The sequence below is a fragment of the Salmo salar genome, chromosome ssa01 (genome assembly GCF_905237065.1).
Source record: "Salmo salar chromosome ssa01, Ssal_v3.1, whole genome shotgun sequence".
Classification (NCBI taxonomy): Eukaryota; Metazoa; Chordata; class Actinopteri; order Salmoniformes; family Salmonidae; genus Salmo; species Salmo salar.
In genome coordinates, this window is record NC_059442.1 from 95,915,537 (window position 1) to 95,942,213 (window position 26,677).

Genomic DNA, 26,677 nt, shown 5'->3' on the forward strand with positions numbered 1-26,677 from the left:
CAAATTACTATAGTAAAATTCTACCTGTGTAATAACACTTCCTATAGTAATATTCTACCTGTGTAATAACACTTCCTATAGTAATATTCTACCTGTTTAATAACACTAATTACTATAGTAACATTCTACCTGTGTAATAACACTTCCTATAGTAATATTCTACCTGTGTAATAACACTAATTACTATAGAAATATTCTACCTGTGTAATAACACTAATTACTATAGAAATATTATACCTGTGTAATAACACTAATTACTATAGTAATATTCTACCTGTGTAATAACACTAATTACTATAGTAATATTCTACCTGTGTAATAACACTAATTACTATAGAAATATTATACCTGTGTAATAACACTAATTACAGTAGTAACATTCTACCTGTGTAATAACACTTCCTATAGTAATATTCTACCTGTGTATTAACACGAATTACTATAGTAATATTCTACCTGTGTAATAACACTAATTACTACAGTAATATTCTACCCGTGTAATAACACTAATTACAATAGTAACATTCTACCTGTGTAATAACACTTCCTATAGTAATATTCTACCTGTGTAATAACACGAATTACTATAGTAATATTCTACCTGTGTAATAACACTAATTACTATAGTAATATACTACCTGTGTAATAACACTAATTACTACAGAAATATTCTACCCGTGTAATAACACTAATTACTATAGTAATATTCTACCTGTGTAATAACACTAATTACTATAGTAATATACTACCTGTGTAATAACACTAATTACTACAGAAATATTCTACCCATGTAATAACACTAATTACTATAGTAATGTTCTACCTGTGTAATAACACTAGTTACTAAAGTAATATTCTACCTGTATAATAACACTTCCTATATATAGTAATATTCTACCTGGGTAATAACACTAATTACTGTAGTAATATTCTACCTGTGTAATAACACTAATTACTATAGTAATATTATACCTGTGTAATAACACTAATTACTAAAGTAATATTCTTCCTGTATAATAACACTTATAGTAATATTCTACATGTGTAATAACACTTACTATACACATTCTACCTGTGTTATAACACTTACTATACACATTCGACCTGTGTAATAACACTTACTATAGTAATTAATTACAGGTAGAATGTTATAGTAAGTCTACCTGTGTAGATCATCAAGGACAATAACCACCCGAGCCACTGCCTGTTCACCCCGCTATCATCCAGAAGGCGAGGTCAGTACAGGTGCATCAAAGCGGGGACCGAGAGACTGAAAAACAGCTTCTATCTCAAGGCCAGTAGACTGTTAAACAGCCATCACTAACATTGAGTGACTGCTGTCTCAAATCTCTAGCCACTTTAATAATAAAAAATTGGAAACAATACCACTTTATATAATGTTTACATACCCTAAATTACTCATCTCATATGTATATAGTGTACTCTATACCATCTACTGCATCTTGCCTATGCCATTCGGCCATAACTCATCCATATATTTATATGTACATATTCTTATTCATTCCTTTACACTTGTGTGTAAAAGGTAGTTGTTGTGAAATTGTTAGATTACTTGTTAGATATTACTGCATGGTCGGAACTAGAAGCACAAGCATTTCACTACACTCGCATTAACATCTTTATTTTTATTTATTTAACTAGGCAAGTCAGTTAAGAACAAATTCTTATTTTCAATGACGGCCTAGGAACAGTGGGTTAACTGCCTTTTTCAGGGGCAGCTCAGGGATTCGATCTTGCAGCCTTCCGGTTACTAGTCCAACGCTCTAACCACTAGGCTATCTGCCGCCCCAACATCTGCTAACCATGTGTATGTGACAAATAAAATTTGATTTGATTTAATAAAACTATAGTAACAGTCTAATTAGTAATAGCTGTGTAATCGTATAGTTATGGACTTTGTGCAGGTTTTGTTATTACATAGGTGGATAAGCTGGCTCACAGACAGGGAGCTAATGCACAGTGATCTACTTACCTTTTGACACCTTGCACCAAATATTGACGCCAGTCATTTCATTCAATGATCATTTTCCCAATGCATATCGGGACTTTTCAGTTCCCTGTGTGAAATGGCAGGCTCCAGAATGTCATTGTGTCTCTGCTTAGATTGACCGTTTAATGGAGCAAGATCGCTATATGTTAATATGGTTCCAGAGGCATGTAACACTTCTCCAGGCTCGACGTGACTGCAGAAATGACAACCTGCAATGCCACTATTGTATTGAGATGAATGACATGAAAATCAACTGATTCCCCCCTCCCCCTCAGGGTAGAACCGATCTACTAGTTTTTGAAGATTATGACATTCATCATGAGAGAAGGCACTGCCAGTGACAGTACAGGAAATGCCCATCACTACTACATGATGGTATGTCCTCTCCCCACCTTCCCTCTTGTCCCCTTAATGTAACACATGAGCATAGTAATGGATGGCATTGTCCATATTTTTGTTAATTGACATTCCAACAGATATAATTTGAGGCATATTTGTGGTTGTGCTGATAAATTGATGAGTATCCAGGTGAAATATGCCTTTCAATCTCATTACTGTAATAAATATTTTCTGGTGGATGTTTTCCAAGTCAAACAATTCAGTAAAAAAAGTGGTTTATTCATTATTTTAGGCATAGCACACAATATCAAAATGCAATCTGATCTCAGTATCGGTACCATTAAATGTGTAAAAGCGTAAACATTTAAGTTTGATCATACAAAATAACACTAAAAAAAGAAAATAGTGGTGCCATTTTTAATCTGCTGGAGCTGGACATTAGCTCCCTCCTTACAGGTTGTCTGTGATCTAGACTCACTAGTCCTACTGGCTTTATTCCAAGTAATGTAGCCTCACATAAACATATTCACTTTAGCACCGACAAGTCATTATACGGACAGGAAGATGTCCCAAAGCTTTGAGTAAATCAAGACCTCAATGTAATGGCTGCAGTAAATTGTTATTGTTCTATACTTCACAACATCGACATTGACATTTTGTGTACTGCAGCTTACTCACACAGATATCAGTGAATCAATTGTTATCTGGTGCTGGTAGATTATTACATTTCATGCATCCTGTGGTTATGATCACTGTAATCGAAAGCATTGGCCCTGTTGTAGCTATTTGAAACATAATATTAGTTATTTACAACTTATTGCATCTATTTATTGCTCATTATTTCATCCAAATTAGTTCTAAACGTTGTCTTATGGTCTTTTACATGGAAATAAAACCTGTGGTGTTAAAACATAATACTGACAAATAAAATGAATATATGATAACAGAAGACCATAACATAATACTGAACCACCCAAAAAATAGATTAGACCATGAGAACATCCACATAAACTAAATTTTGACCTTCATTATCTACAGTATGTACAGAACGTTGTCACTGAGGTCAATGTGCAATTGAGGTCACTTTTGGGAGGATTTTATCAATGACATCTATGCGGTGTCCAGATTTTCATACCTTCACACGCTTCCTGTACCATACTGGGGTATACGGTATTACTTGCAGTGCACACAAGGAGCGCTATTTCTTTCCAAACTTAAAAAATAACACAAAAAGCTCATTTAGGCAGCAGTAATCTTGATACAGGAGGGAATTGATGGTTTCAGTTGTAACCAATAAGCTTGATCTTGCAGGTCAGCAAACCAAATGCATAGCTGGAGTCCTGAGCTGGAAATAATTTATTTGGCACGTTAGATAGTTAACTTTTAGTTATAAGAAGTGGCCTAGCACGTGCCCTCTGCTAGATGGTGTTGAAAGTCCTACTGTCTGTATTTCAAAATACCCCGGTATACCGCCTAAGCCTAATGTCTCCTGAGAGTAACCCTTGGCTGGGGGCTGGGGCCTGGCGGTGCAATAAGCTGAGAACAGGACTATCTAGTGTCATTCTGTGTATAAATAACTTTGGACGGTGATATTGGGATTTCACAAACGGAGGACTATTTACTGCACATTGTTACTGCAAGATAAATAATTCCATCATTCAGAGGATTTTGTGCATGACCGTTGTGAAACTTGAATTAAGTTAATGCATGATTTGGATGCAATACTTTGTAGGGACTAAGGAATATACAGTACCAGTCAAAAGTTTGGACACATCTACTCATTCATGGGTTCTTCTTTATTTGTACTATTTTCTACATTGTAGAATAATAGGGAAGACATCAAAACTATGAAATAACACATATGGAATTATGTAGTAACCCAATTATTTTTTTACAAATCATAATATATTTTATATTTCAGATTCTTCAAAGTAGCCACCATTTGCCAAGAGTGTGCAAAGCTGTCATCAAGCCATTCTTTCAACCAGCTTCACCTGGAATGTTTTCCAACTGTCTTGAATGAGTTCCCACATATGCTGAGCACTTGTTGGCTGCTTTTCCATCACTCTGCGGTCCAACTCATCCCAAACCATCTCAATTGGGTTGAGGTCGGGTCATTGTGGAGGCCAGGTCATCTGATGCAGCACTCCATCACTCTCCTTCTTGGTGAGAGTGACAGAGTGATACACAGCCTGGAGGTGTGTTGGGTCATTGTCCTGTTGAAAATGATAGTCCCACTAAGCCCAAACCACATGGGATGGTGTATTGCTGCAGAATGCTGTGGTAGCCATGCTGGTTAAGTGTGCCTTGAATTCTAAATAAATCACTGGCAGTGTCACCAGCAAAGCACCATCACACCTCCTCCTCCATTCTTCACGGTAGGAACCAAACATGCAGAGATCATCCAGTCACCTACACTGTGTCTCACAAAGACACAGCGGTTGGAACCAAAAATCTAAAATTTGGACTCATCAGACCAAAGGACAGATTTCCACCAGTCTAATGTCCATTGCTCGTGTTTCTTGGCAGAAACAAGTCTCTTCTTCTTATTGGTGTCCTTTAATAGTGGTTTCTTTGCAGCAATTTGACCATGAAGGCCTGATTCACGCATTCTCCTCTGAACACATGATGTTGATGTCTTACTTGAACTCTGGGAAGCATTTATTTGGGCTGCAATTTCTGAGGCTGGTAACTCTAATGAACATATCCTCTGCAACAGAGGTAATTCTGGGTCTTCCTTTCCTGTGGCGGTCCTCGTGAGAGCCAGTTTCATCAGAGCGCTTGATGGTTTTTGCGATTTTACGTGAAGAAACTTTCAAAGTTCTTGAAATGTTCCAGATTGACTGACCTTCATGTCTTAAAGTAATGATGGACTGTCGTTTCTCTTTGCTTATTTTAGCTGTTCTTGACATAATATGGACTTGGTCTTTTACCAAATAGGGCTATCTTCTGTATAGCAACCCTACCTAGTCACAACACAACTGATTGGCTCAAACGCATTAAGAAGGAAAGAAATTACACAAATGAACTTTTAAGAACGTACACCTGTTAATTTAAATGCCTTCCAAGTAACTACCTCATGAAGCTGGTTGAGAGAATGCCAAGTGTGCAAAGCTGTCAAGGCAACGGGTGACTACTTTGAAGAATCTCAAAAATAAAATATATTTTGATTTGTTTTACACTTTTTTGGTTACTACATGATTCCATGTGTGTTATTTCAGTTTTGAAGTCTTCACTATTATTCTACAATGTAGAAAATAGTAACTGGTGTTTTACTGGTGTACAGTCAAGTTTTGAGAATGACACAAATATTAATTTTCACAAAGTTTGCTGCTTCAGTGACTTTAGATATTTTTGTCAGATGTTACTATGGAATACTGAAGTATAATTACATGCATTTCATAAGTGTAAAAGGCTTTTATTGACAATTACATGAAGTTGATGCAGAGTCAATATTTGCAATGTTGACCCTTGTTTTTCAAGACCTCTGCAATCCGCCCTGGCATGCTGTCAATTAATTTCTGGGCCACATCCTGACTGATACCAGCCCATTCTTGCATAATCAATGCTTTGAGTTTGTCAGAATTTGTGGGTTTTTGTTTGTCCACCCGCCTCTTGAGGATTGACCCCAAATTCTCAATGGGATTAAGGTCTGAGGAGTTTCCTGGCCATGGACCCAAAATATTGATGCTTTGTTCCCCGAGCCACTTAGTTATCACTTTTGCCTTATGGCAAGGTGCTCCATCATGCTGGAAAAGGCATTGTTCGTCACCAAACTGTTCCTGGAAAGTTGAGAGAAGTTGCTCTCGGAGGATGTGTTGGTACCATTCTTTATTCATGGCTGAGTTCTTAGACAAAATTGTGAGTGAGCCCACTCCCTTGGCTGAGAAGCAACCCCACACATGAATGGTCTCAGGATGCTTTACTGTTGGCATGACACAGGACTGATGGTAGCGCTCACCTTGTCTTCTCCGGACAAGCTTTTTTCCGGATGCCCCAAACAATTGGAAAGGGGATTCATCAGAGAAAATGACTTTACCCCAGTCCTCAGCAGTCCAATCCCTGTACCTTTTGCAGAATATCAGTCTGTCCCTGATGTTTTTCCTGGAGAGAAGTGGCTTCTTTGCTGCCCTTCTTGACACCAGGCCATCCTCCAAAAGTCTTTGCCTCACTGTGTGTGCAGATGCCCTCACACCTGCCTGCTGCCATTCCTGAGCAAGGTCTGTACTGGTGGTGCCCCGATCACGCAGCTGAATCAACTTTAGGAGATGGTCCTGGCACTTGCTGGACTTTCTTGGGCGCCTTGAAGCCTTCTTCACAACAATTGAACCACTCTCCTTGAAGTTCTTGATGATCCGATAAATAGTTGATTTAGGTACAATCTTACTGGCAGCAATATCGTTGCCTGTGAAGCCCTTTTTGTGCAAAGCAATAATGACTGCACGTGTTTCCTTGCAGGTAACCATCGTTGACAGAGGAAGAAGAATGATTCCAAGCACCACCCTCCTTTTGAAGCTTCCAGTCTGTTATTCGAACTCAATCAGCATGACAGAGTGATCTCCAGCCTTGTCCTTGTCAACACTCATACCTGTGTTAACGAGAGAATCACTGACATGATGTCAGCTGGTCCTTTTGTGGCAGGGCTGAAATGCAGTGGAAATGTTTTTGGGGGATTCAGTTCATTTGCATGGCAAAGAGGGACTTTGCAATTAATTGCAATTCATCTGATCACTCTTCATAACATTCTGGAGTATATGCAAATTGCCATCATACAAACTGAGGCAGCAGACTGTGAAAATTAATATTTGGGTCATTCTCAAAACTTTTGGCCACGACTGTACTGTATGAACATTAAAACGTTTTAAAAGCTGTGAGAAAAGCATGGTGAATGCAAACTTTGGAAACAAAATAATTCTTGATGTTTTCTATTTGATAACAAATACCATATTCCCCATCCTATGTTTATCACAAGTATTGCACTCTATATCCATCAGCACCTGGCAGAAAAGCAGCGCATGTACTCTGTCATCCAGGGGTCAAAGTCAGGTTTGGTCATGGTCACTTTCTCCAGCTCTGCAGACCGCACTCTCCACTTGTCCACTTTCTGCACCTGCTTCTCAACCTCCCGTCTGGTTTTGGCCCGTAATGCAGACTGGTGGATCTGAGGACCACAACAAGAGTTAATGCAGACTGGTGGATCTGAGGACCACAAGAGTTAGTGAAATGAAGTAAAGGAATACTATGGGCCAGTTACCGGAGATTCTCAATTGAACATTCTTTTTAGTTCAGGACTAGGCTTAATCTGGGTCTGAGAAACCGCCCCATTGACCTACTACACTTAAACACTTGACAGACCTTTTGGAATTTGCATTGGCTGAGTGAGTAATCACCTCCTTGGTTGATGCAGCTGGACCCACATTGTGAGTCTTCTTCCTAGCCATCTCAGCTGGCTTATCACCCCCTCCATACAGGGCAAATGGGTGTCTGTTTTTCTTGTCAGTCTCTTTGGGCTTCCGTAGCTGGCTCCATGCCCTGAGGGGCTTTCTGGACTGTTTGGCTTTAGTTTGGGCCTCTGGCTTCTTCCCTGACTCAGAGGCAATTAATCCTTGTCCCAGCTTGACTTCCTCTGTCTCTCTACAACCTCTGTCCACAGCACCCTGTACATCTAGGAAGAGAAGAGATAAGATTTACTTATGAGTTCAATAATTTTTTTTGTATACCTTAGTTTTTAATATGTGCAAGTGTTGTAGGAAGAAACAGTTAACAGACAGAGGCTGTGATAAATATTTTGTATCTTTCCATGTTAACTTATCAGTATGAGAGTCCTATTGTTTCATTATTTATTTGTTTTATTTTAACATTATTTGACCAGGCAGGGACCATGTACAACAACAACACGCGTCTTTGGTAGCTGTTAGCTGCTAGATTTAGCTAACAGCTAATTCCCATCTGCATAAACATCTGAAATATATACGTGAAATAATAAAACTGTAAACATTGACCTTAAAAATGTTTACCAATGGGTGGCGAGGTCTCTGGATAAGCAACTTCTTGCAATTCTTCTGAAATGGGGATCTTCTGTTCCAATGGTTCTTTAGGTGGAATCTTTCTCTCACGTTCTCGTTGTGATTCTTCTTTTAGGACCAATGGCTCAACTTTATTCTTTTGAGGAGTGGACCTGCTGGATTCCGAGTCACTGTCACTGTTCCAAAACCACGGATTATGAGTTTGTTCCAAAAGCCTTCTCGTCAGTCTGTACTTTATCATCTCCTCATAACACTTGGCGTAGGTTTCCCATTCCGGGTCCTTGAATCTCTTCATATACTCCGTTCGGATCCTCTTTGTAACCATTCTTAATTTCCGTTTGTTAGACCCTTATCAAAAAGAAAATGTGTTTGAATTAATTCCTCGCTTGTTACATTGTAAAACTGTTACATAGTAGCGAGCAATACCAGACTATACCTAGCCTACTCATCCAGCGCCAGACATTTAAACCAAAACATAGGGACTACGAATCCTAGAGAAAAGACGCCAATGGCTGAACAGCTGTGGGGGTGTGACGCTGTGTTGACGCGCCCGCCCTCTCAAAAAACGTCTTCATACAGAGGACGTTCTTCAAACGACTCTTCTAGATTTTATGCCATAATATTTTCAGTGTAGAGAAATGTGTGTTTTTTATCATTAATTCTTATTTGAAGCTATAGTCAATCAGCCATAAAGCTTGTTGTAATGTAATCGTTATTGCATTGCACTCACTATTTAATGTATTATTAAACTGGTATGACATGATTATTATTGTAAGATTAAGCTGATAATAGCATATCCATCTCCATATTCTATTGTCAGAATACACTAAGTAGGAAAATCAAACGACTTTATAATGTAGGTAATGTAGTTTACACTGCAACGAATGCAAAATGTGCAAGATAACTAGATTATGCACGCTTTAGCCTATGCGATTTGATTCTGCACAGAACTATTGAATGTCTGAAAATGTATTGCAAATCGTAGGTTTGAACATTCTAATGTATTATACTTACAGCATATAGATTTACTGGCTCGGATTTCACGGAAGCAAAACACAACAGATGGTGTTTCGTGTGCTGTAATCATAGGCTGGCTACGTCTAAGCCCCGCCCGTAGTTGAGATCCATTTACAATGCCATTTCCTCCCAACAGGTGGCCGAATATATGACAATTGGGTGAGAATGCACAGACCAAATGTAACTTGGTATAACATGAGTCTGATCAGATACTTTTAAATAGGTGGTAAATGTTGCCTAGAATACAGGAATGTTGTCGCTAAAATTAATGTCTGCAGAACTTCCGGAGAGTTGGTGCGCAGGGTTTTGCTCCAGCCCTACTATAACATGGTCCTGATGAGCAACTGATTAGTAACCTGCAATCAGTGTGCTAGATAGCTAGAGCAATGTTTGGTCAAAATCGTGGGTAGGCCTACCTGTCTTTTCAAAAGGATGGATGGGGCGGGCGCTTTGAAGAGTTTGAAATGTGTGAGAGATTTGCTCTAAAACTGTGTTCAATTATTTGCCCATGTATTCTAAATGAAGAATATGTCCTTGGAATATGAGATTAGTGTCAAATCTGTGTTGCTGCGAAGTTGAAAGTACAAGGCCCGGAAGGAGCAAGCATAGCACATTCAAGCGAAGGAATTGCCGAGAGTCACCTTTCACTCTCTCCAAGCCAAATCAAGAGTCAAATCTCTTAGACTCCACGCAAGTCAGTTTAGACTCCACTCAAGTCAGTTTGCATGCAGTTTTATTGCGTGCGTAAACGTCCGAATGTGTGAAATTTGATAACAATTAATGTCGTTGACCTTGGTATTTCCAATAGCCTATTATCTCACAGTGCCATTGCATTCAGAATGAAAATCCTAAATTTGTCATGCATTCTACCTGTGCATGTGCACGAGTAGGCAAGCCTATTGGTTCATTGCATGATGATCATGTTATGTATTTTCTAACATTGGCTGATGATTACAAAACAGAAATGTATGAAAATACCAAATAATGGACTTTAATAACTTAGTATTTATGTACATTCACGTTCACATGTTGAATAATAACATGGCATGTTTCGTTCTTGTTGATGTTGGTTGACATTTGCAGATTTTTCCCCCCGGGTAACATAGTTACAAAATAAAAGTCCAGTAACAACATGTTGTTTCTCTTCGCGATCCAGAGAACGCACACACTGGAGATGATGATAGGTTTAGAAGCACTTGCGGTGGACAATGCTGGGGCCTGCCTCGTCGTATTCCTGCTTGGTGATCCACATGGCCTGGAAAGTGGACAGGGAGGCCAGGATGGAGCCACCGATCCAGACGGAGTATTTACGCTCAGGGGGGGCGATGATCTATAGAGAATTAAGTTGAGTATTAGTAAAAAAATAAAATGTTTTAAAAACATGACATATTAAGATTGTATTGTTAAGATCTAAATGTTTATTTTATTTTTCCCAAAAGTTATTTTAAATGTCAGAATATTGTAATTGGGTTGCCGATTATATAATTACCTTGATTTTCATGGTGCTGGGGGCCAGGGCAGTGATCTCCTTCTGCATACGGTCAGCAATACCAGGGTACATGGTGGTACCGCCGGAGAGCACGTTGTTGGCGTACAGGTCCTTACGGATGTCAATGTCGCACTTCATGATGCTGTTGTAGGCGGTCTCGTGAATACCGGCAGACTCCATACCTGTTCAGATCATATCGTATTAGAAACATAATCTCTTTAATTCGACCAACATAGCAGGCATATATATTAGCCCTACTCGTTATACGATGATTACGTACCAATGAAGGAAGGCTGGAAGAGGGTCTCTGGGCAACGGAAACGCTCGTTACCGATGGTGATGACCTGACCGTCGGGAAGCTCGTAGCTCTTCTCCAGGGAGGAGGAGGAAGCGGCAGTGGCCATCTCGTTCTCGAAGTCCAGAGCCACATAGCACAGCTTCTCCTTGATGTCACGCACGATCTCACGCTCGGCTGTAATGAAGAAGTATTTTTGCTCAGAAAATGGAACAAATTATTGCAATTATGCACAGCCAAATGCGCACGTCTTGTGCGTCTTTTCTCATTTGACAGATTACGCATGGCATTCTCATGGTGAGTAAAACAAGGCAAACGAAATCTCACCAGTTGTGACGAAGGAGTAGCCACGCTCAGTGAGGATCTTCATGAGGTAGTCAGTCAGATCGCGACCAGCCAGATCCAGACGCATGATGGCGTGGGGAAGAGCATAACCCTCATAGATGGGCACGTTGTGGGTCACACCATCACCGGAGTCCAGCACAATACCTTGAACATAAACCAAAACGTCAATATTCATCTGAATGAACTCATATTAAAGAGACATGGTTGGCTACACGTAGCCGATATGTTGTTTTAGGTGAATTATTTAGATGCGTAAACTCTGCATTCCTTACCAGTGGTACGACCGGAGGCGTACAGGGACAGCACAGCCTGGATGGCAACATACATGGCGGGGACGTTGAAGGTCTCAAACATGATCTGGGTCATCTTTTCACGGTTAGCCTTGGGGTTCAGGGGGGCCTCAGTGAGCAGGGTGGGGTGCTCCTCGGGGGCTACACGCAGCTCGTTGTAGAAGGTGTGGTGCCAGATCTTCTCCATATCGTCCCAGTTAGTAATGATACCGTGCTCGATGGGGTACTTCAGAGTCAGGATACCTCTCTTGCTCTGAGCTTCATCTCCTACGTAGGAGTCCTTCTGACCCATACCGACCATGACACCCTGGAGGAAAGAGGAGACTCGTTGGTTTATATGGGGACGTAGCCTAATCCCAGTCAAAACATTAAGTGTGAACTCATAGATGGACAATACAGGATTTACTGGGGGGAAAATGCGTAATATGGGCCTGTTGCAAACGTCATTGGAGAGCAGATCTTACCTGGTGACGAGGGCGACCAACGATGGAGGGGAAGACAGCCCTGGGTGCGTCATCACCGGCGAAGCCAGCCTTCACAAGGCCGGAGCCGTTGTCGCACACAAGAGCAGTAGTCTCGTCGTCGTCACACATCTTGGGTTCTTAATAATACAAGTAAAAAAGTTTGTTAATTTTTCTGCATGGCTCACGCGCAACACATCACAGAACAAGATAACGCACGATGCACACCGAAACTGTATGTCCAACTTATTATGTATTGTACAAGCCACAAATGATAGCTAACACACAGAACTTATTAAGATAATCATATGTCGATATTATTGTAATGAAACAGGCAGGGAGCAGGTCTCGATCCCTCGACCTTCTAAGCCCAGCGCGATATCGACTGTGCCACAAGAGCATGCTCAAGCGGGAGAGGCGATATCCGCGCTTATAAAGCCAGGGTCGTTACACTACTCCCACCTTTCAAAGAGCGCGTTCTCTCGCTAGCTTGCGACTCTAAATCTTACAGGAACGCGCTCACCGGTCAAGCACCTGCACTGTCGTGGATACAAGGTCCGATCATTTCTGACACCAATGTAATGAAACAAGTAGGAAGCAGGTCTCGAACCCTCGAACTTCTAAGCCTTTAGTCCAGCGCGCTATCGACTGTGCCACAAGAGCATGCTCAAGCGGGAGAGGCGATATCCGCGCTTATAAACCCAGGGTTGTTACACTATGTTGAATTGAGTTTGGCACAAGTCATTTGAGTTGTGTCAACATTAGATGATGTCGCCCGCTGAATAGCCTACTGGACATGTTCTCCTTATTGTATACCCATGTTATAGGCCAACAATAAGTTGTTCTATGAGTGAAATTATTTCTCCAATTATTGTTTCTCAACTCCATGAAACTCCTCTAATTTATTTCACAACACAAAATCAAGGTAGCCAAGTCTATTAAGCTTCTACAAACAAGGGTTTACCAAGTAATCTGATAGAAAGGAAAATGTGTATTTTATCGCCGTTCTACCCTTCCCCATGTTGTAGCCTATACAATTCCATTAGTCATTTCTTCAGGTGAAGAGCCTGTGACATCACTATCAGTATCTTGTGTAATATTAATTGGTCCCGAAGATGTACAATTAAAAAAATAGAGTATTTCCATTGAAATCAATCCATAAATAGTAGATCCAGTCTTTGAGGTTTGGGTTGATTCCAGGTTCTTACCTTGTCTGTCTCAAATGAAGCTCAGAACACGGAAAACTGCTGCTGCTGGGTCGAGCTACAGTGGCGCTTCCATCCTTATATACTCACCGCGTTCGGCCTATTTCCCTTACCCACCACTGAGAATGTCTACGTGTTCCATTGGACATTTACCCAGCCGTCATCCATATTAGGTTCTTCGGGGTGACAGGGGGAGACTTCGAAGGCAGGTTACAGGGCTCCCCGGTTTCAAAGTGAGCAGCAGGGCTCTCCATGTATGGGACTGCTGTCCTGATTCCAAGCCACGGTGCCAGAGCCGTATATGGAGAGCCTGTGATTTGTAAGACACCCTCATGGCATAGCAAACTATAACTGCAAACAGGATCCCGGTTGGAAAGCCCTTCCCTTATCAAGGACCGCAACCTTATAGCCATATAGGAATGACAACACCAAGGAAGGAAGGTAGTTTACGTTCTTGTTCTGTCAAAGTACCGCAGGCTGATTACAAAAATGTGAATGTTCCTTTGAGAATGGAATTCCTTTCATATAATTTTATTGCAATTGCACAGCCGTTTTAACAATGGGTTGATCTGTAATTTTGGTAGTTTGATCTTTGGGATTTTACTCGGTTTAGAGCTCTAGACCACAGTGGGTTATCCAAACAATAACAGATGCCCCATTGACTCAGGCCTGTAGTAGCATACGTTTAATGAAACTATTTCCATGATGCTATTTGCTAGTTGCATGCATACAAAGTTATCCTTTTTTGAAATGTTGATTTTGTTAGAAGACCAAATAAAGATATTATTATTCCATCAGTGTGCAGCTGTAGCCTGACCTATTTATGGCTAGTGCCAGACGGATTCTCTGAAACATCATAACAGCTATACTATGCTAACTAAGCATGTTATGGTAAGCATCATAGTAGGTTATTTATTGGCTACTTAACATTAGGGTTGTAAAAAATTTCCAGTAGGTCTAATACATTTATTATACAATATATATATATATATATATATATATTATATATATATATATATATATATATATTTGAAGAAATAGTCCAGGTCATCTGCTCACAGCAACACCCCAGTCAAATAATTAGTTGACAGAGACCACAGGAGGCCAGGGTTAATTCATGACGACCCTGTCTAATCCGTTAGCAGTGTAGCCAGACCACATGACACAATAAGCTATCCAAGAATCTCATATCCAACCTTAGAATGCTGTGTTTAATGAAAATGAATAGCTGCTGAGCATTATTTTCTATTGAAATTCTGTGAAAATCAGTCCTTCCATTCACTTGATCTTATGTATTGTGTTGTACAAAATAAATAAAGTGTTTTTTTAGTAGCTCTACATCTGAGGCTGGTTTGGTTTTAAAGGGTCTGCGATCCCAGCTGCTGCCACTCAGCTGTCTGCCCCAGCAGGTGATGCCCCAGTTTAGCCACTCAGAAGACCACTCCAGCCTGGGCTAGAGAACCTTACACTCTTAGAAAAAAAGTTCTAAATAAAATCAAAAAGGGTTCTATTGCTTGTTAGTATATTATGTATTATGGCACCCCTAAAGGTTTTAATACAGAAGCCCAATTAACCCATTTTCTTGAATTGCATAGAACCTTTAGGGGTGCCATATATGAAGCAGTGATAGAAACTTTTCTATAACCTTTTTTATAAGAGTGTAATAGGGCAAGGATAGACTAGGGCTGGGATTCAATCCAATCGCCTCATGAGCTTAGTTCAACTGCCGTACCCCATCAAAACCCCAAATATAAGATTTGTGTACCCCACAGCTAGTAAACAATGTAAATGTCAACAAAAAGCCTCAAAGATGATTAAACTATAGTGTTGATGTCATGGATAGCCAGTCTTTGCATCCATAGCTCTGTCTATGAATTTGTGAGTGGTTACATTTCTCCAGGCCCATCCCTCAGATTGTTACCAAAACAGAGACGGGGGTGTCTGCTTTATTGTTTCAATTAAGGATTCTAGCTTTAATGAGGTTCAGAGGTCTCTTCTAGTCACATTAATTTGGCGCCTCTGTTTTCATGATAGATAGGCTGCACGTCATGGGCTCTAAACTGACCTACATTACATGGCCAAAAGTATGTGGACATCCCTTCAAATTAGTGGATTTGGTTATTACAGCCACACCCGTTGCTGACAGGTGTATACAATTGAGCATACAGCCATACAATCCTCATAGACAAACATTGGCAGTAGAAAGGCCTGTACTGAAGAGCTCAGTGTCTTTCAATGTGGCACTGTCATAGGATGCCACCTTTCCAACAAGTCAGTATCACATTTCTGCCCTGCTAGAGCTGCCCCAGTCAACTGTAAGTGCTTTTATTGTGAAGTAGAAATGTCTAGGAGCAACAACGGCTAAGCCGCAAAGTGATAGGCCACACAAGCTCACAGAACGAGACCGCAGAGTGCTGAAGCGCGTAGGGCATACACATCGTCTGTCCTCGGTTGCAACACTCACTACCGACTTCCAAGCTGCCTGTGGAAGCAACATCAGCACAAGAACTGTTCGTCGGGAGCTTCATGAAATGGGTTTCCATGACCAAGTAGCAACACACAAGCCTAAGATCACCATGCGCAATGCCAAGCATCGGCTGGAGTGGTGTAAAGCTCACCTCCATTGGACTCTGGAGCAGTGGAACGCATTCTCTGGAGTGATAAATCACGCTTCACCATCTGGCAGTCCGAGAGACAAATCTGGGTTTGGCGGATGCCAGGAGAACGCTACCTGCCCCACAGCATTGTGCCAACTGTAAAGTTTGGTGGAGATGGAATAATGGTCTGGGGCTGTTTTTCATGGTTCCAGCGAAGGGAAAACTTAACGATATAGCATCCAATAACATTCTAGACGATTCTATGCTTCCAACTTTGTGACAACAGTTTGGGGAAGGCCCTTTCCTGTTTCAGCATGACAATGCCCCCATGCACAAAGTAAGGTCCATACAGAAATAGTTTGTCGAGATCATTGTGGAAGAACTTGACTGGCCTGCACAGAGCCCTGACCTCAACCCCATTGAACACCTTTGGGATGAATTGGAGCCAGGCGTAATCGGCCAACTTCAGTGCCCGACCTCACTAATGCTCATGTGGATGAATGGAAGCAAGTCCCCGCAGCAATGTTCCAACATCTAGTGGAAAGCCTTCCCAGAATAGTGGAGGCTGTTATAGCAGCAAAGGGGGACCAATTCCATATTAATGCTCATAATTTTGGAATGAGATGTTCGACCAGCAGGTGTCCACATACCTTTTATCATGTAGTGTATTTGATCATTGAAAGGGGTCACAAAGGTATATGAGTAGAATGGATTAGGCAAAAATCCAAGGAATTGTTTTGGATAGCCCAGATGTCTGAACTGAATTTTTTTTTATTATGCTGAACAAAAATATAAACGCAACATGCAACAATTTCAAAGATCTTACTGAGTAACAGTTCATATAAGGAAATCAGTAATTTTAAATAATTTAATTAGGCCCTAGTCTATGGATTTTGCATGACTGGGCAGGGGCGCAGCCATGGGTGGGGCCTGGGAGGGCATAGGCCCACCCACTATGGAGCCAGGCCCAGCCAATCAGAATGCGCTTTTCCCCACAAAAGAGCTTTAATGCAGACAGAAATACTCCTCTGATGTGGAGGTCTGCGGTTGTCAGCAGGCTAATTGCATGCTCCTGCATCACTTGAGACATCTGTAGCATTGTCTTGTGTGACAAAACTGCATATGGCCTTTTATTGTCCCCAGCACAAGGTGCACCTGTGTAATGATCACACTGTTTAATCAGCTTCTTGATATGCCACACCTGTCAGGTGGATGGATTATCTTGGCAAAGGAGAAATGCTCACCAATTAGGATGTAAACAAATTTGTGCCAAAAAATTGAGAAAAATACAATTTGTGTGCATATGGAACATTTCTGGGAATTTTTCATTTGAGCTCATGAATCATGGGACCAATACGTTACATATTGCGTTTATATTTTTGTTCAGTGTAGTTCAGGTAAAATTCTAACTTTTTTAAACACACTTTACACACACGGATTGGAGAGAAAAAAATCAATAGGGTAATAGCACCCTCTTTTGGTATGAGGAAATATTTTTAGAGAATATGTGACGACTGAGTATGATATAAACCTGTCATGTAATGTCAGTACTGCATTTGCTGTATTAGTAGGGCTATTAGTGGGGGTTACTTTGAAAAAGTATTCAGAGAATACCAATTAGATTTTATTTTTCACAGATGCCTAATAATTTAGAGCACAAAATCATCAAAATATAATATTTGATAACATTATTACAACATACTGATTTTACCCAAGAGCCTTCTGTAGAGAAAATGTATATAGGACTTATGCCCCAAAACATCTGAATACAATAGTGATATAGGCGTAGGGTCATCTGTAGATATGAGTAAAAGTGATGTAGGGACGGGCAACTCCAGTCCTCGGGGGGCCGGAGTGGTGTCACACTTTTTTACCCCATCCTTAGCAAAACACAGCTGATTAAATTAATTACATTCTAAACTGAATATCATGATTAGTTGATTATTGGAGTCAGGTGTGTTAGCTAGGGCAATACATAGATTTGAATAAAATGTTACCTACTGAATGTTAGATTGTTCAGACATGTTGCCCAAACTGGTAGCAAAGACCCAAAAGCACCTTTGAATAGCAGAATATTTTCATGGATATGCACATCATTTTCAGAACTGATCAGTGGCGGTTCATTCATTGCTTTATCATCTGGAATGTAAGATGTTATTTGATTATCATCTACATTTATGACAATTTAGCTTGTATTTCAGTTCTCTGTATGTTTACCGTGTCTTGGAAATAGGCCCGTCTAATTGACAATATTTACGTGACTTACTTCAGAGTTTTAATGTCCTTCATATTTTCAGGAAACACTAACCTCTTGAGGATCCTCAATGAGTTGGGTGTCCTCAAGAAGAGAAGCCATCTCAAAATGAATCCCAGCAGTTATATGAGATATCTGCAGTACTCAAATTTAACACGTCCAAAATCATCCATGTCCCATTTGATATGTACGTGCAGCTTCATCTGATTCACATACTGACGTACTGAGGAGTGTAGCAGAGCACGTCACCACTCAGCTACTGTAAAGGCACTTTCTCTACATTTTAAGAGCTCCCCTGTCCTCTGCTCTTTTCAATGCTTGCTTTTGCTCCTCTTGGAAGAAGGTTTGTTTCTCCATCAGCTTTCTGAAGAGGCCTTGGCGGTTGCCCAGGAGCTGTGCGTGCTGACCACACTCCACCACACACCGCTGGCCCAGCACCGCCACGGCGTCAGCGTTCTGGATGGTGGTGAGGCGGTGGGCGATGATCAGCACCATGCGCCCATCCATGAGCCGCTCCAGAGCCTCCTGGACCAGGAACTCATTCTCTGCATCGTGGGCACTGAAGAATAGGGGGGGAAATGCTTAACTGTCCAAAATGAAGAGGAAGAGGCTGAAATAAAACATGTGATGTGATTATGCATATCTCTTACCTTGTAGCCTCATCAAGTAGAAGTATCTTGGGGTTCTGAAGGAAGGGAGGAAAGTAAACATTATTACTTTAGCTCATATAACTAAAAACATCCATTGTTGACACATGCAATCGGGTGTAATTAAATTACCTTGAGCAGAGCCCTTGCGATAGCAATTCTCTTTTTTTGACCACCTGTTGGTTCAAGTAAAATAAGTAATTCCATTCCAGCTGTTAAAACCTCTTACATCTAGATGTTCCGCTAGCGGAACGCCTCGCCAATATCCAATGATAGGGCGTGGCGCGAATTACAATCTCCTCAAAAATCCCAAAACTTCAATTTTTCAAACATATGACTCTTTTACACCATTTTAAAGACAAGACTCTCCTTTATCTAACCACATTGTCCGATTTCAAAAAGGCTTTACAACGAAAGCAAAACATTAGATTATGTCAGGAGAGTACCCAGCCAGAAATAATCAGACACCCGTTTTTCAAGCTAGAATATAATGTCACAAAAACCAAAACCACAGCTAAATGCAGCACTAACCTTTGATGATCTTCATCAGATGAAACTCCTAGGACATTATTTTATACAATACAAGCATGTTTTGTTCAATCAAGTTCATATTTATATCAAAAACCAGCTTTTTACATTAGCATGTGACGTTCAGAACTAGCATACCCACCGAAAACTTCCGGTGAATTTACTAAATTACTCACGATAAACGTTCACAAAAAACACAACAATTATTGTAAGAATTATAGATACAGAACTCCTTTATGCAATCGCGGTGTCCGATTTTAAAATAGCTTTTCGGTGAAAGCACATTTTGCAATATTCTGAGTAGATAGCCCGGCCATCACAGGCTAGCTATTTTGACACCCACCAAGTTTGGCACTCACCAAACTCAGATTTACTATAAGAAAAATTGGATTACCTTTGCTGTTCTTTGTCAGAATGCACTCCCAGGACTTCTACTTTACACCCAATGTTGTTTTGGTTCCAAATAATCCATAGTTATATCCAAATAGCGGCGTTTTGTTCTTGCGTTCAAGACACTATCCGCAGGGTGACGCGCCGGCGCATATCGTGACAAAAAAATTCAAAATATTCCATTACCGTACTTCGAAGCATGTCAAACGCTGTTTAAAATCAATTTTTATGCGATTTTTCTCGTAAAATAGCAATAATATTCACGTTGTTTTCGTTCAAAGACTGAAAGAAGAAAATGGTGTCTTCACGTGCACGCGCGGGCCCGTGTCATTGTTCTCAGATCGACCACTATCCAAATGCGCTACTGTTTTCCGCCCAGGGACTGCAGAGTCATCATTCCGCGTTCTGGCGCCTTCTGAGAGCCTATGGGAGCCTTAGAAAATGTCACGTTACAGATCCTCTGTTTTTGATAAAGAGGCTATAGAAGGCCAAGAAATGGTCAGAGAGGGCACTTCCTGTATAGAATCTTCTCAGGTTTTGGCCTGCCATATGAGTTCTGTTATACTCACAGACACCATTCAAACAGTTTTAGAAACTTTAGGGTGTTTTCTATCCAAATCAAACAATTATATGCATATTCTAGTTTCTGGGCAGGAGTAATAACCAGATTAAATCGGGTACGTTTTTTTATCCGGCCGTGAAAATACTGCCCCCTATCCTAAATAGGTTAAAGAAGCTACGATGAAGAACTTCATAACAAAACCCATATCTGTCTGTAGTCAGATCATTCAGGCTTGAGAATGTCCAGTGAAGTCCAACACCATCATCAGGAAATCTATGTATTTGTCTCACCTGACAGTAGAACACCTTTCTCTCCCACCACTGTGTCAAAGCCTTCGGGGGAAACCTCGGACAAACTCGTAGGCGTTGGCGATCTGTGCAGCCCGGTGGATTTCCTGAACTGTGACCGTGTCAGAGTTGGGCGCTCCATAGACAATGTTCTCAGCGATGGAACAGGAGAAGAGGACAGGCTCCTGCAGACCCACAGAGTACAGGGACAGACCACACCTCACAACACCAGCTGAGCCACAACAATGGGAACATGTGGTCAACTAATAATGTCATCATGTGACCAATTACCTGACTAACAGTTCCAATGTGACTCCTCAGCCAATAAGGATTCAAATCTCTCACATCATGCCCGTCAATAGTGATCACACCTACAGAGCAAAACAGGGATCTCAAAATCAGAAGACTTGATGAAATGGAAGACACATGCACACAGTGACATCAAATCAAATTGCGAAATGCGAGCAGCTTCATGCTCTTACAGTATGATTTGCCCGATCCGCTGGGGCCTACCACGGCCATGACAGAGCCGGAAGGCACGGAGAGACTAAGGTCCTGGAAGATAGGGGCATCTTTGCGGGTCGGGTAGGCAAAGGAGACATTCTGGAACTCCAGATTACCCTTCAGTTGCTCCGGCCTCAGCACAATACCCTCTATAGAGAAATGAGGAGGAAAAAGGACATGCCAGTTTAGATGCAGAGGAGTGTGAAGTGCTATGGTGTTTTGCACAATGCTGTCTCAGTGTGGTCTAGAATTACAGGGGAATGATGCTGACCATTAAGGGGGAAATCAGGCTTCCTGTCCAGTAGCTCCCACAGCCGTGGCCCTGCTCCACAACCCTTCATCAGCTCAAAGTAGAACAAGCTCATCCCTATTCAACAAAACAGACAATTAAACAGATGTTTAGATGAGCTAAGCGATTGAGAATCATTTTTTTTATTTAAGTGTGATTTGTTCATTTAGTAATGAGCTGGGGTTGAGCTATTTCCGGGTTTTCAAACGTAAATGAACCATGTGTATATGTGTTTCCAATTCAACAAAATAACTTAATTCATTAAAGTCAAAATAGTGGTTATGAAATGGTGTGTGCTTTATTTGCATTATTTAAAACATTTTGGTGAATGGATGAAGGTCGTTCATAACTAAAAACTCTGCTAATGCGATTTCCTCTTCCGAGGGGTATTCCAGAAAAATGGTTTAACAAATTCAGTATTTGGGTGATTCTGCAACTTCGGGCACTTTGGCCCGGCAAGCTTTCAGAAATTAAAATGTTTTGAAACACCATTTTACCAGTATTATAATCATCTTTGATTTGTCTGGAAATAATATCCGATAATGGCTGCGATCGTACTATTCAGGAATTGATATATTTTCGTCATTTTTCTCAGACAGCCATAGACAAATGTAATTTCCATCACATCATTAAACATCCATTTTAGTTGAAAATGAAATATCATACAATTATTTTATAACACATTTCTTATACATTTGTACATGAACTTGCACTGAATATTATTTTAAGTGCTTTTTAAGGTTTTCCTAAAATTAATAATTCACCATAATGCCTGAATGTATAAACTTTCCTTTGTGACTGCTGAAAATATGTATTTATCATTAAAAAAAAGATATTTCCACCCAACCTTTTAGTGAGATTATGATAACAACCATATGATTTCCCTATCTAAAAAAAATCAATCAATGTAAATTATACATAATATACTAATTTACCCAAAAAATATGGGTGTGGTGGAAATGACAAGGTGTGGTGGAAAAGACATCTATGTAAAAATAACTTATGAAAACAATATTTTATTGCAAACATTTTGAACAACAACCATTGTAAAACATGTAATTAATTTAAGAAAAAGTAAGATTCCAAAAGTGGGCAGAGCTCAAGGACGTAGGCCAGTGTTTTTCAAAGATGAGCCCAGATTGCAGAGCTCAGTGAGCAAAGTGAAACGGTATCATTTGTGGTATATCAAACACTGGTGTGGAGGGTCACCTGCATGTGAGAATCACCAAAGTGAACTGCCTGGATTTCACTGGTGTATTTACACAGGTAGTTCTCTCAGTGGCACAACTTTGGTTTTAGAAGGGGGGGGGGAATAATTATTAGTCGGATAAACATTCCAAACAGCCTACCCGACCGCTTGGAGGTGTCTGCATGGTCCTAAAGCACACCGTTGCCTCATTTTGTATCACATTCAAATGATAAAACTGGAGGGGACAAAAATGCAATTTCAGAATGTGAGGGGGACATGTCCCCCCCGTCCTCATCCCCAGTGAAAGTTGCGCCCCTGAGTTCTTTGCAAAGTCAGTATGCACAATGATCTCCTCTTTCCACAGGTTCTCTTAATTCTCTCAGTTTGGAGTATTGGTGTCGAATGTTGTACATATCTTCCCCAACTTCTGTTTCAATCCTTTGAAGAAGTCCTCCAGTAGAATATGCAGTGTGCTACACACCTTTTGTTATTCTGTCAAATGTACAGTGAACTTCTCCATGTTTCCCTCTTTGTTTTTCCTTCTCTCTCTCAGCTTTGTTTTTCCACTCAAACCACCATGTCTGCTCACCAGCATCAAAGTCAGATGTTTTAAGCTCTTTGGCTTGGCAAAGGGAGCACTCTCTATACATACATTCTTACTTCAGGTTCTCACAGCACAAAGACTCAATAAGGTTCTCATTGTTGCTGCAGCTGATCACTTTGTGATACTGTAGTTTGTCCGCCATGAACTGGACATTGGCGTGGGTTTGGCATGTGGCATGTGTCCCTATCCTGGACTGTTGACTTGACAACCCAAAAATACGTCTTTTAAAGAATTAATGGTAGGACATTTTAATATCTGAATATTCCCTCTTAAAATCCTGATAAAGGTTCTGAATTGTGCCATTCAAGAAGCACTTCTGCTTTATTTTCTTGTTCCTCGTTAGTGTGTCCTTTTTCCCTGTTGTTGCTCTACTGTTGACATCACGTTCATAGAATCTAGTGATTTTCTCTTCTGTGGCTGTGCTAATTATGTAACACTGCTTTTTTCCTGGAGGATTGAAGACTGGTTGGCCTGTTTTCATTTGCCCTCAATGCTTTTGCTGAAAAAATAAATTCTTTGTTTATGGCTTTGACCAGGCCATACTTTCTCAGGATGTTGCCTCTGAGCATTTTTGAAGCCACTTGTTTGTCCTTGGCACTGCACATTTTTTGATACTTTTGCTTTAACTCTGCAATGATGGCATTTTGAAACAATAAAATCCTTCTCAAGTTCTTCGGAGTTCCCTTCATTTTCTGTTTTATCTATGTCTTTGGGGAATCTTGTCTCTCCATTTTCTTCATCAGTTGATCAAACCTTTTTTTGTATTTCTCAGTTTACCGTTAAGCTTTTATCAAGTTTGCCATTTGTCATGCAAAGATCTCTATGTTTTTGAGCGACCTCTTCCAACCTTTTTCCTTCCAGCAAGTATTAGACTTCTCATTCCTGTTGCAGACGATGAGGAAGGGGTATCAGGGCGTGCATCAGGGCAGGTAAATTATGGGCAGGTATGATGGCCTCGTGTTCTGGCTGCAGGTCGTCTGGTGACTGAGGTGGTGTGTTGCCTGATAGGTAGGTCTCCATCTGGTGACTGAGGTGTTGTGTTGTCTGATAGGTAGGTCTCCATCTGGTGACTGAGGAGGTGTGTTGCCTGATAGGTAGGTCTCCATCTGGTGACTGAGGTGTTGTGTTGTCTGATAAGTAGGTCTCCATCTGGTGACTGAGGAGGTGTGTTGTCTGATAGGTAGGTCTCCATCTGGTGACTGAGGAGGTGTGTTGCCTGATAGGTAGGTCTCCATCTGGTGACTGAGGTGTTGTGTTGTCTGATAGGTAGGTCTCCATCTGGTGACTGAGGAGGCGTGTTGCCTGATAGGTAGGTCTCCATCTGGTGACTGAGGAGGTGTGTTGTCTGATAGGTAGGTCTCCATCTGGTGACTGAGGTGTTGTGTTGTCTGATAGGTAGGTCTCCATCTGGTGACTGAGGTGTTGTGTTGTCTGATAGGTAGGTCTCCATCTGGTGACTGAGGAGGCGTGTTGCCTGATAAGTAGGTCTCCATCTGGTGACTGAGGAGGTGTGTTGTCTGATAGGTAGGTCTCCATCTGGTGACTGAGGTGTTGTGTTGTCTGATAAGTAGGTCTCCATTGCAATTGTTCTCTTTAAAGTCTGTCTTCTATTCTGTTGGTTGCATTTCTATAACCATCTCTTGCTTCTTTGTTCTCGTTTTGTAAGCTCGAAGATAGATATCACTTCTCCCTTCTTTTTTTTCTTCCAGTATCTCTTCCTGTCTTTTTGCAGATGTTCCTGGTATCGTATAGGATCATTTTTTATTTTGTTTCTATGTCTGTGACCTCTTTGCTGTTTTATGTGGCATCTTCTAAAAACAAAGAAAAATACTCAAGTTTTCCAATTGCGCACACCTTGGAGCATTTTCTAGATTAAAGTAATTTAAAACATGACTAAATAAGCCTAAAGTTTAAAAAAGTAAAAAGTAATAACACAATGGATTTTTGTTATTTCCACCATGTTCTGTCATTTCCATCACAGTTAAGTTTGTGATGGAAATGAATGTGATGGAAATGATGCTTCTGCTGTTTTTGGAGAAAAATGACAGACTGCTTAGCATGCTTTGGGCAACCACAGGAACTTCAATGTCCTCAGGGTCAATTTTGTGGATTTTATAAAAAAATATATTTTTATTCTTTATATGTTAAGTTCAAACTACAATCACCCCATATGTTTTTCAACACCTCACTATCAAGTATTTTAGCTTCTTTTCAGATGCATTTTATACCTAAATTTTACTGTTTTGCCCTCGTCCCTGACCCAGACTTTTGAGCTACTATGTTTTTCTATGAGAAAACATGAATAATTACACATGATGTAATGTTATCTTCTAGAGAAAGACTCAATCAAATAAAATCTATATCAATAGATATTATTTCCACAAAATATACCTGTCCTTTGGTAGTGGTGTCATTTCCACCACTGAGGGCAAATTCCTTCTTTCTTCTTTCTTTCTTCCTTCTTTGACCTGACAGGTCATTTTGACAGATGTCAGCATTGCAGCAACAATCGTATACCTTAGTTATAGTTATATAGTAGCTCATCAGGTAGTAGCCTATGTTTTCTCTCAGGTTGATACAGAGAGACTCATCCATGCTTTTATTACAAACAGGCTTGACTACTGCAATGCTCTCCTGTCTGGTCTACCTAAAAACTACTGCCTGTGAGATTTAAAATTAATTTTAAGATTCTTCTATTGGTTTTTAAATCAATCCACGATTGTGCACCCCTATACATGTCAGACATTCTTTTAAGTTATGTACCCAGTAGGTCCCTCAGGTCCTCTGGCACTGGACTTTTAACTATCCCAAGGTCTAGAACCATTACAAAAAAAGATTGCAGTATTTGCATGAGGTAGACACTGCTTCCGAAATAACAGTTTTATTTGCTGCAGTAAGTTTGCAATGTAAGAGTGCAGCAAAACTGCTGTTCAACTGCAGTACACTACATTTATTATTAAAACACACCTTAAAGCACACCTTTTTAGCTTTTCTTTTCCTTAAGGGGCTTTTTAGTCATTCCATTTGTGTTATTCTTTAGTTTTTATCCTCGTGTTTGTTGTGTAGTAAATGTTTCAGTTTTTAATTTTCATTGTCATTATTTTCTTTTTCCTGTGAAGCTCATTGTGTTGCATTCCATGTCTGAAATGTGCTGTAGAAATAAGGCTTGATTTGATTTGATTTGGTATTGGCTACGTTTTATTTACAAAAAAAATCTGATTACAAGTTTATTTGACCAGTACACTCCAGGCATGGTACATTTATATTTCACAATCATGAAGATACTTCCTATTTCAAGTCCATTCACCAGCTCCATTATTCACCAGCTCCATTATTCACCAGCTCCAT

General features: G+C 40.4%; 2 protein-coding genes and 1 pseudogene across 3 annotated transcripts; all 3 read right to left on the reverse strand.

Annotated features, from left to right (window-relative positions):
- Window positions 1-7,000: 7,000 nt before the first annotated feature.
- Window positions 7,001-10,101, reverse strand: ccsapb (centriole, cilia and spindle-associated protein b). Of its 2 annotated transcripts, XM_014210246.2 has the most exons (4): window positions 9,391-10,101; window positions 8,368-8,724; window positions 7,741-8,015; window positions 7,002-7,511 (listed from the first exon to the last, which is right to left on the reverse strand). In XM_014210246.2, exons 1-4 carry the CDS (start codon window positions 9,461-9,463, stop codon window positions 7,341-7,343), a joined length of 876 nt encoding a protein of 291 aa, XP_014065721.1. In that variant the 5' UTR covers window positions 9,464-10,101; the 3' UTR covers window positions 7,002-7,340. The 2 variants fall into 2 exon arrangements, with proteins under 2 accessions (XP_014065730.1, XP_014065721.1); XM_014210255.2 differs by lacking the exon at window positions 9,391-10,101 and having other exon boundaries at window positions 7,001-7,511; window positions 8,368-9,354.
- A 261-nt stretch (window positions 10,102-10,362) lies between these two features.
- Window positions 10,363-13,753, reverse strand: LOC106610721 (actin, alpha skeletal muscle 2). Its single transcript, XM_014210238.2, has 7 exons — window positions 13,482-13,753; window positions 12,277-12,413; window positions 11,795-12,119; window positions 11,505-11,666; window positions 11,163-11,354; window positions 10,883-11,064; window positions 10,363-10,723 (listed from the first exon to the last, which is right to left on the reverse strand). Exons 2-7 carry the CDS (start codon window positions 12,403-12,405, stop codon window positions 10,580-10,582), a joined length of 1,134 nt encoding a protein of 377 aa, XP_014065713.1. The 5' UTR covers window positions 12,406-12,413; window positions 13,482-13,753; the 3' UTR covers window positions 10,363-10,579.
- Window positions 13,754-20,602: 6,849 nt separating this feature from the next.
- On the reverse strand, window positions 20,603-21,612 carry LOC106610619 (ATP-binding cassette sub-family B member 10, mitochondrial-like; annotated as a pseudogene).
- Window positions 21,613-26,677: the final 5,065 nt, after the last annotated feature.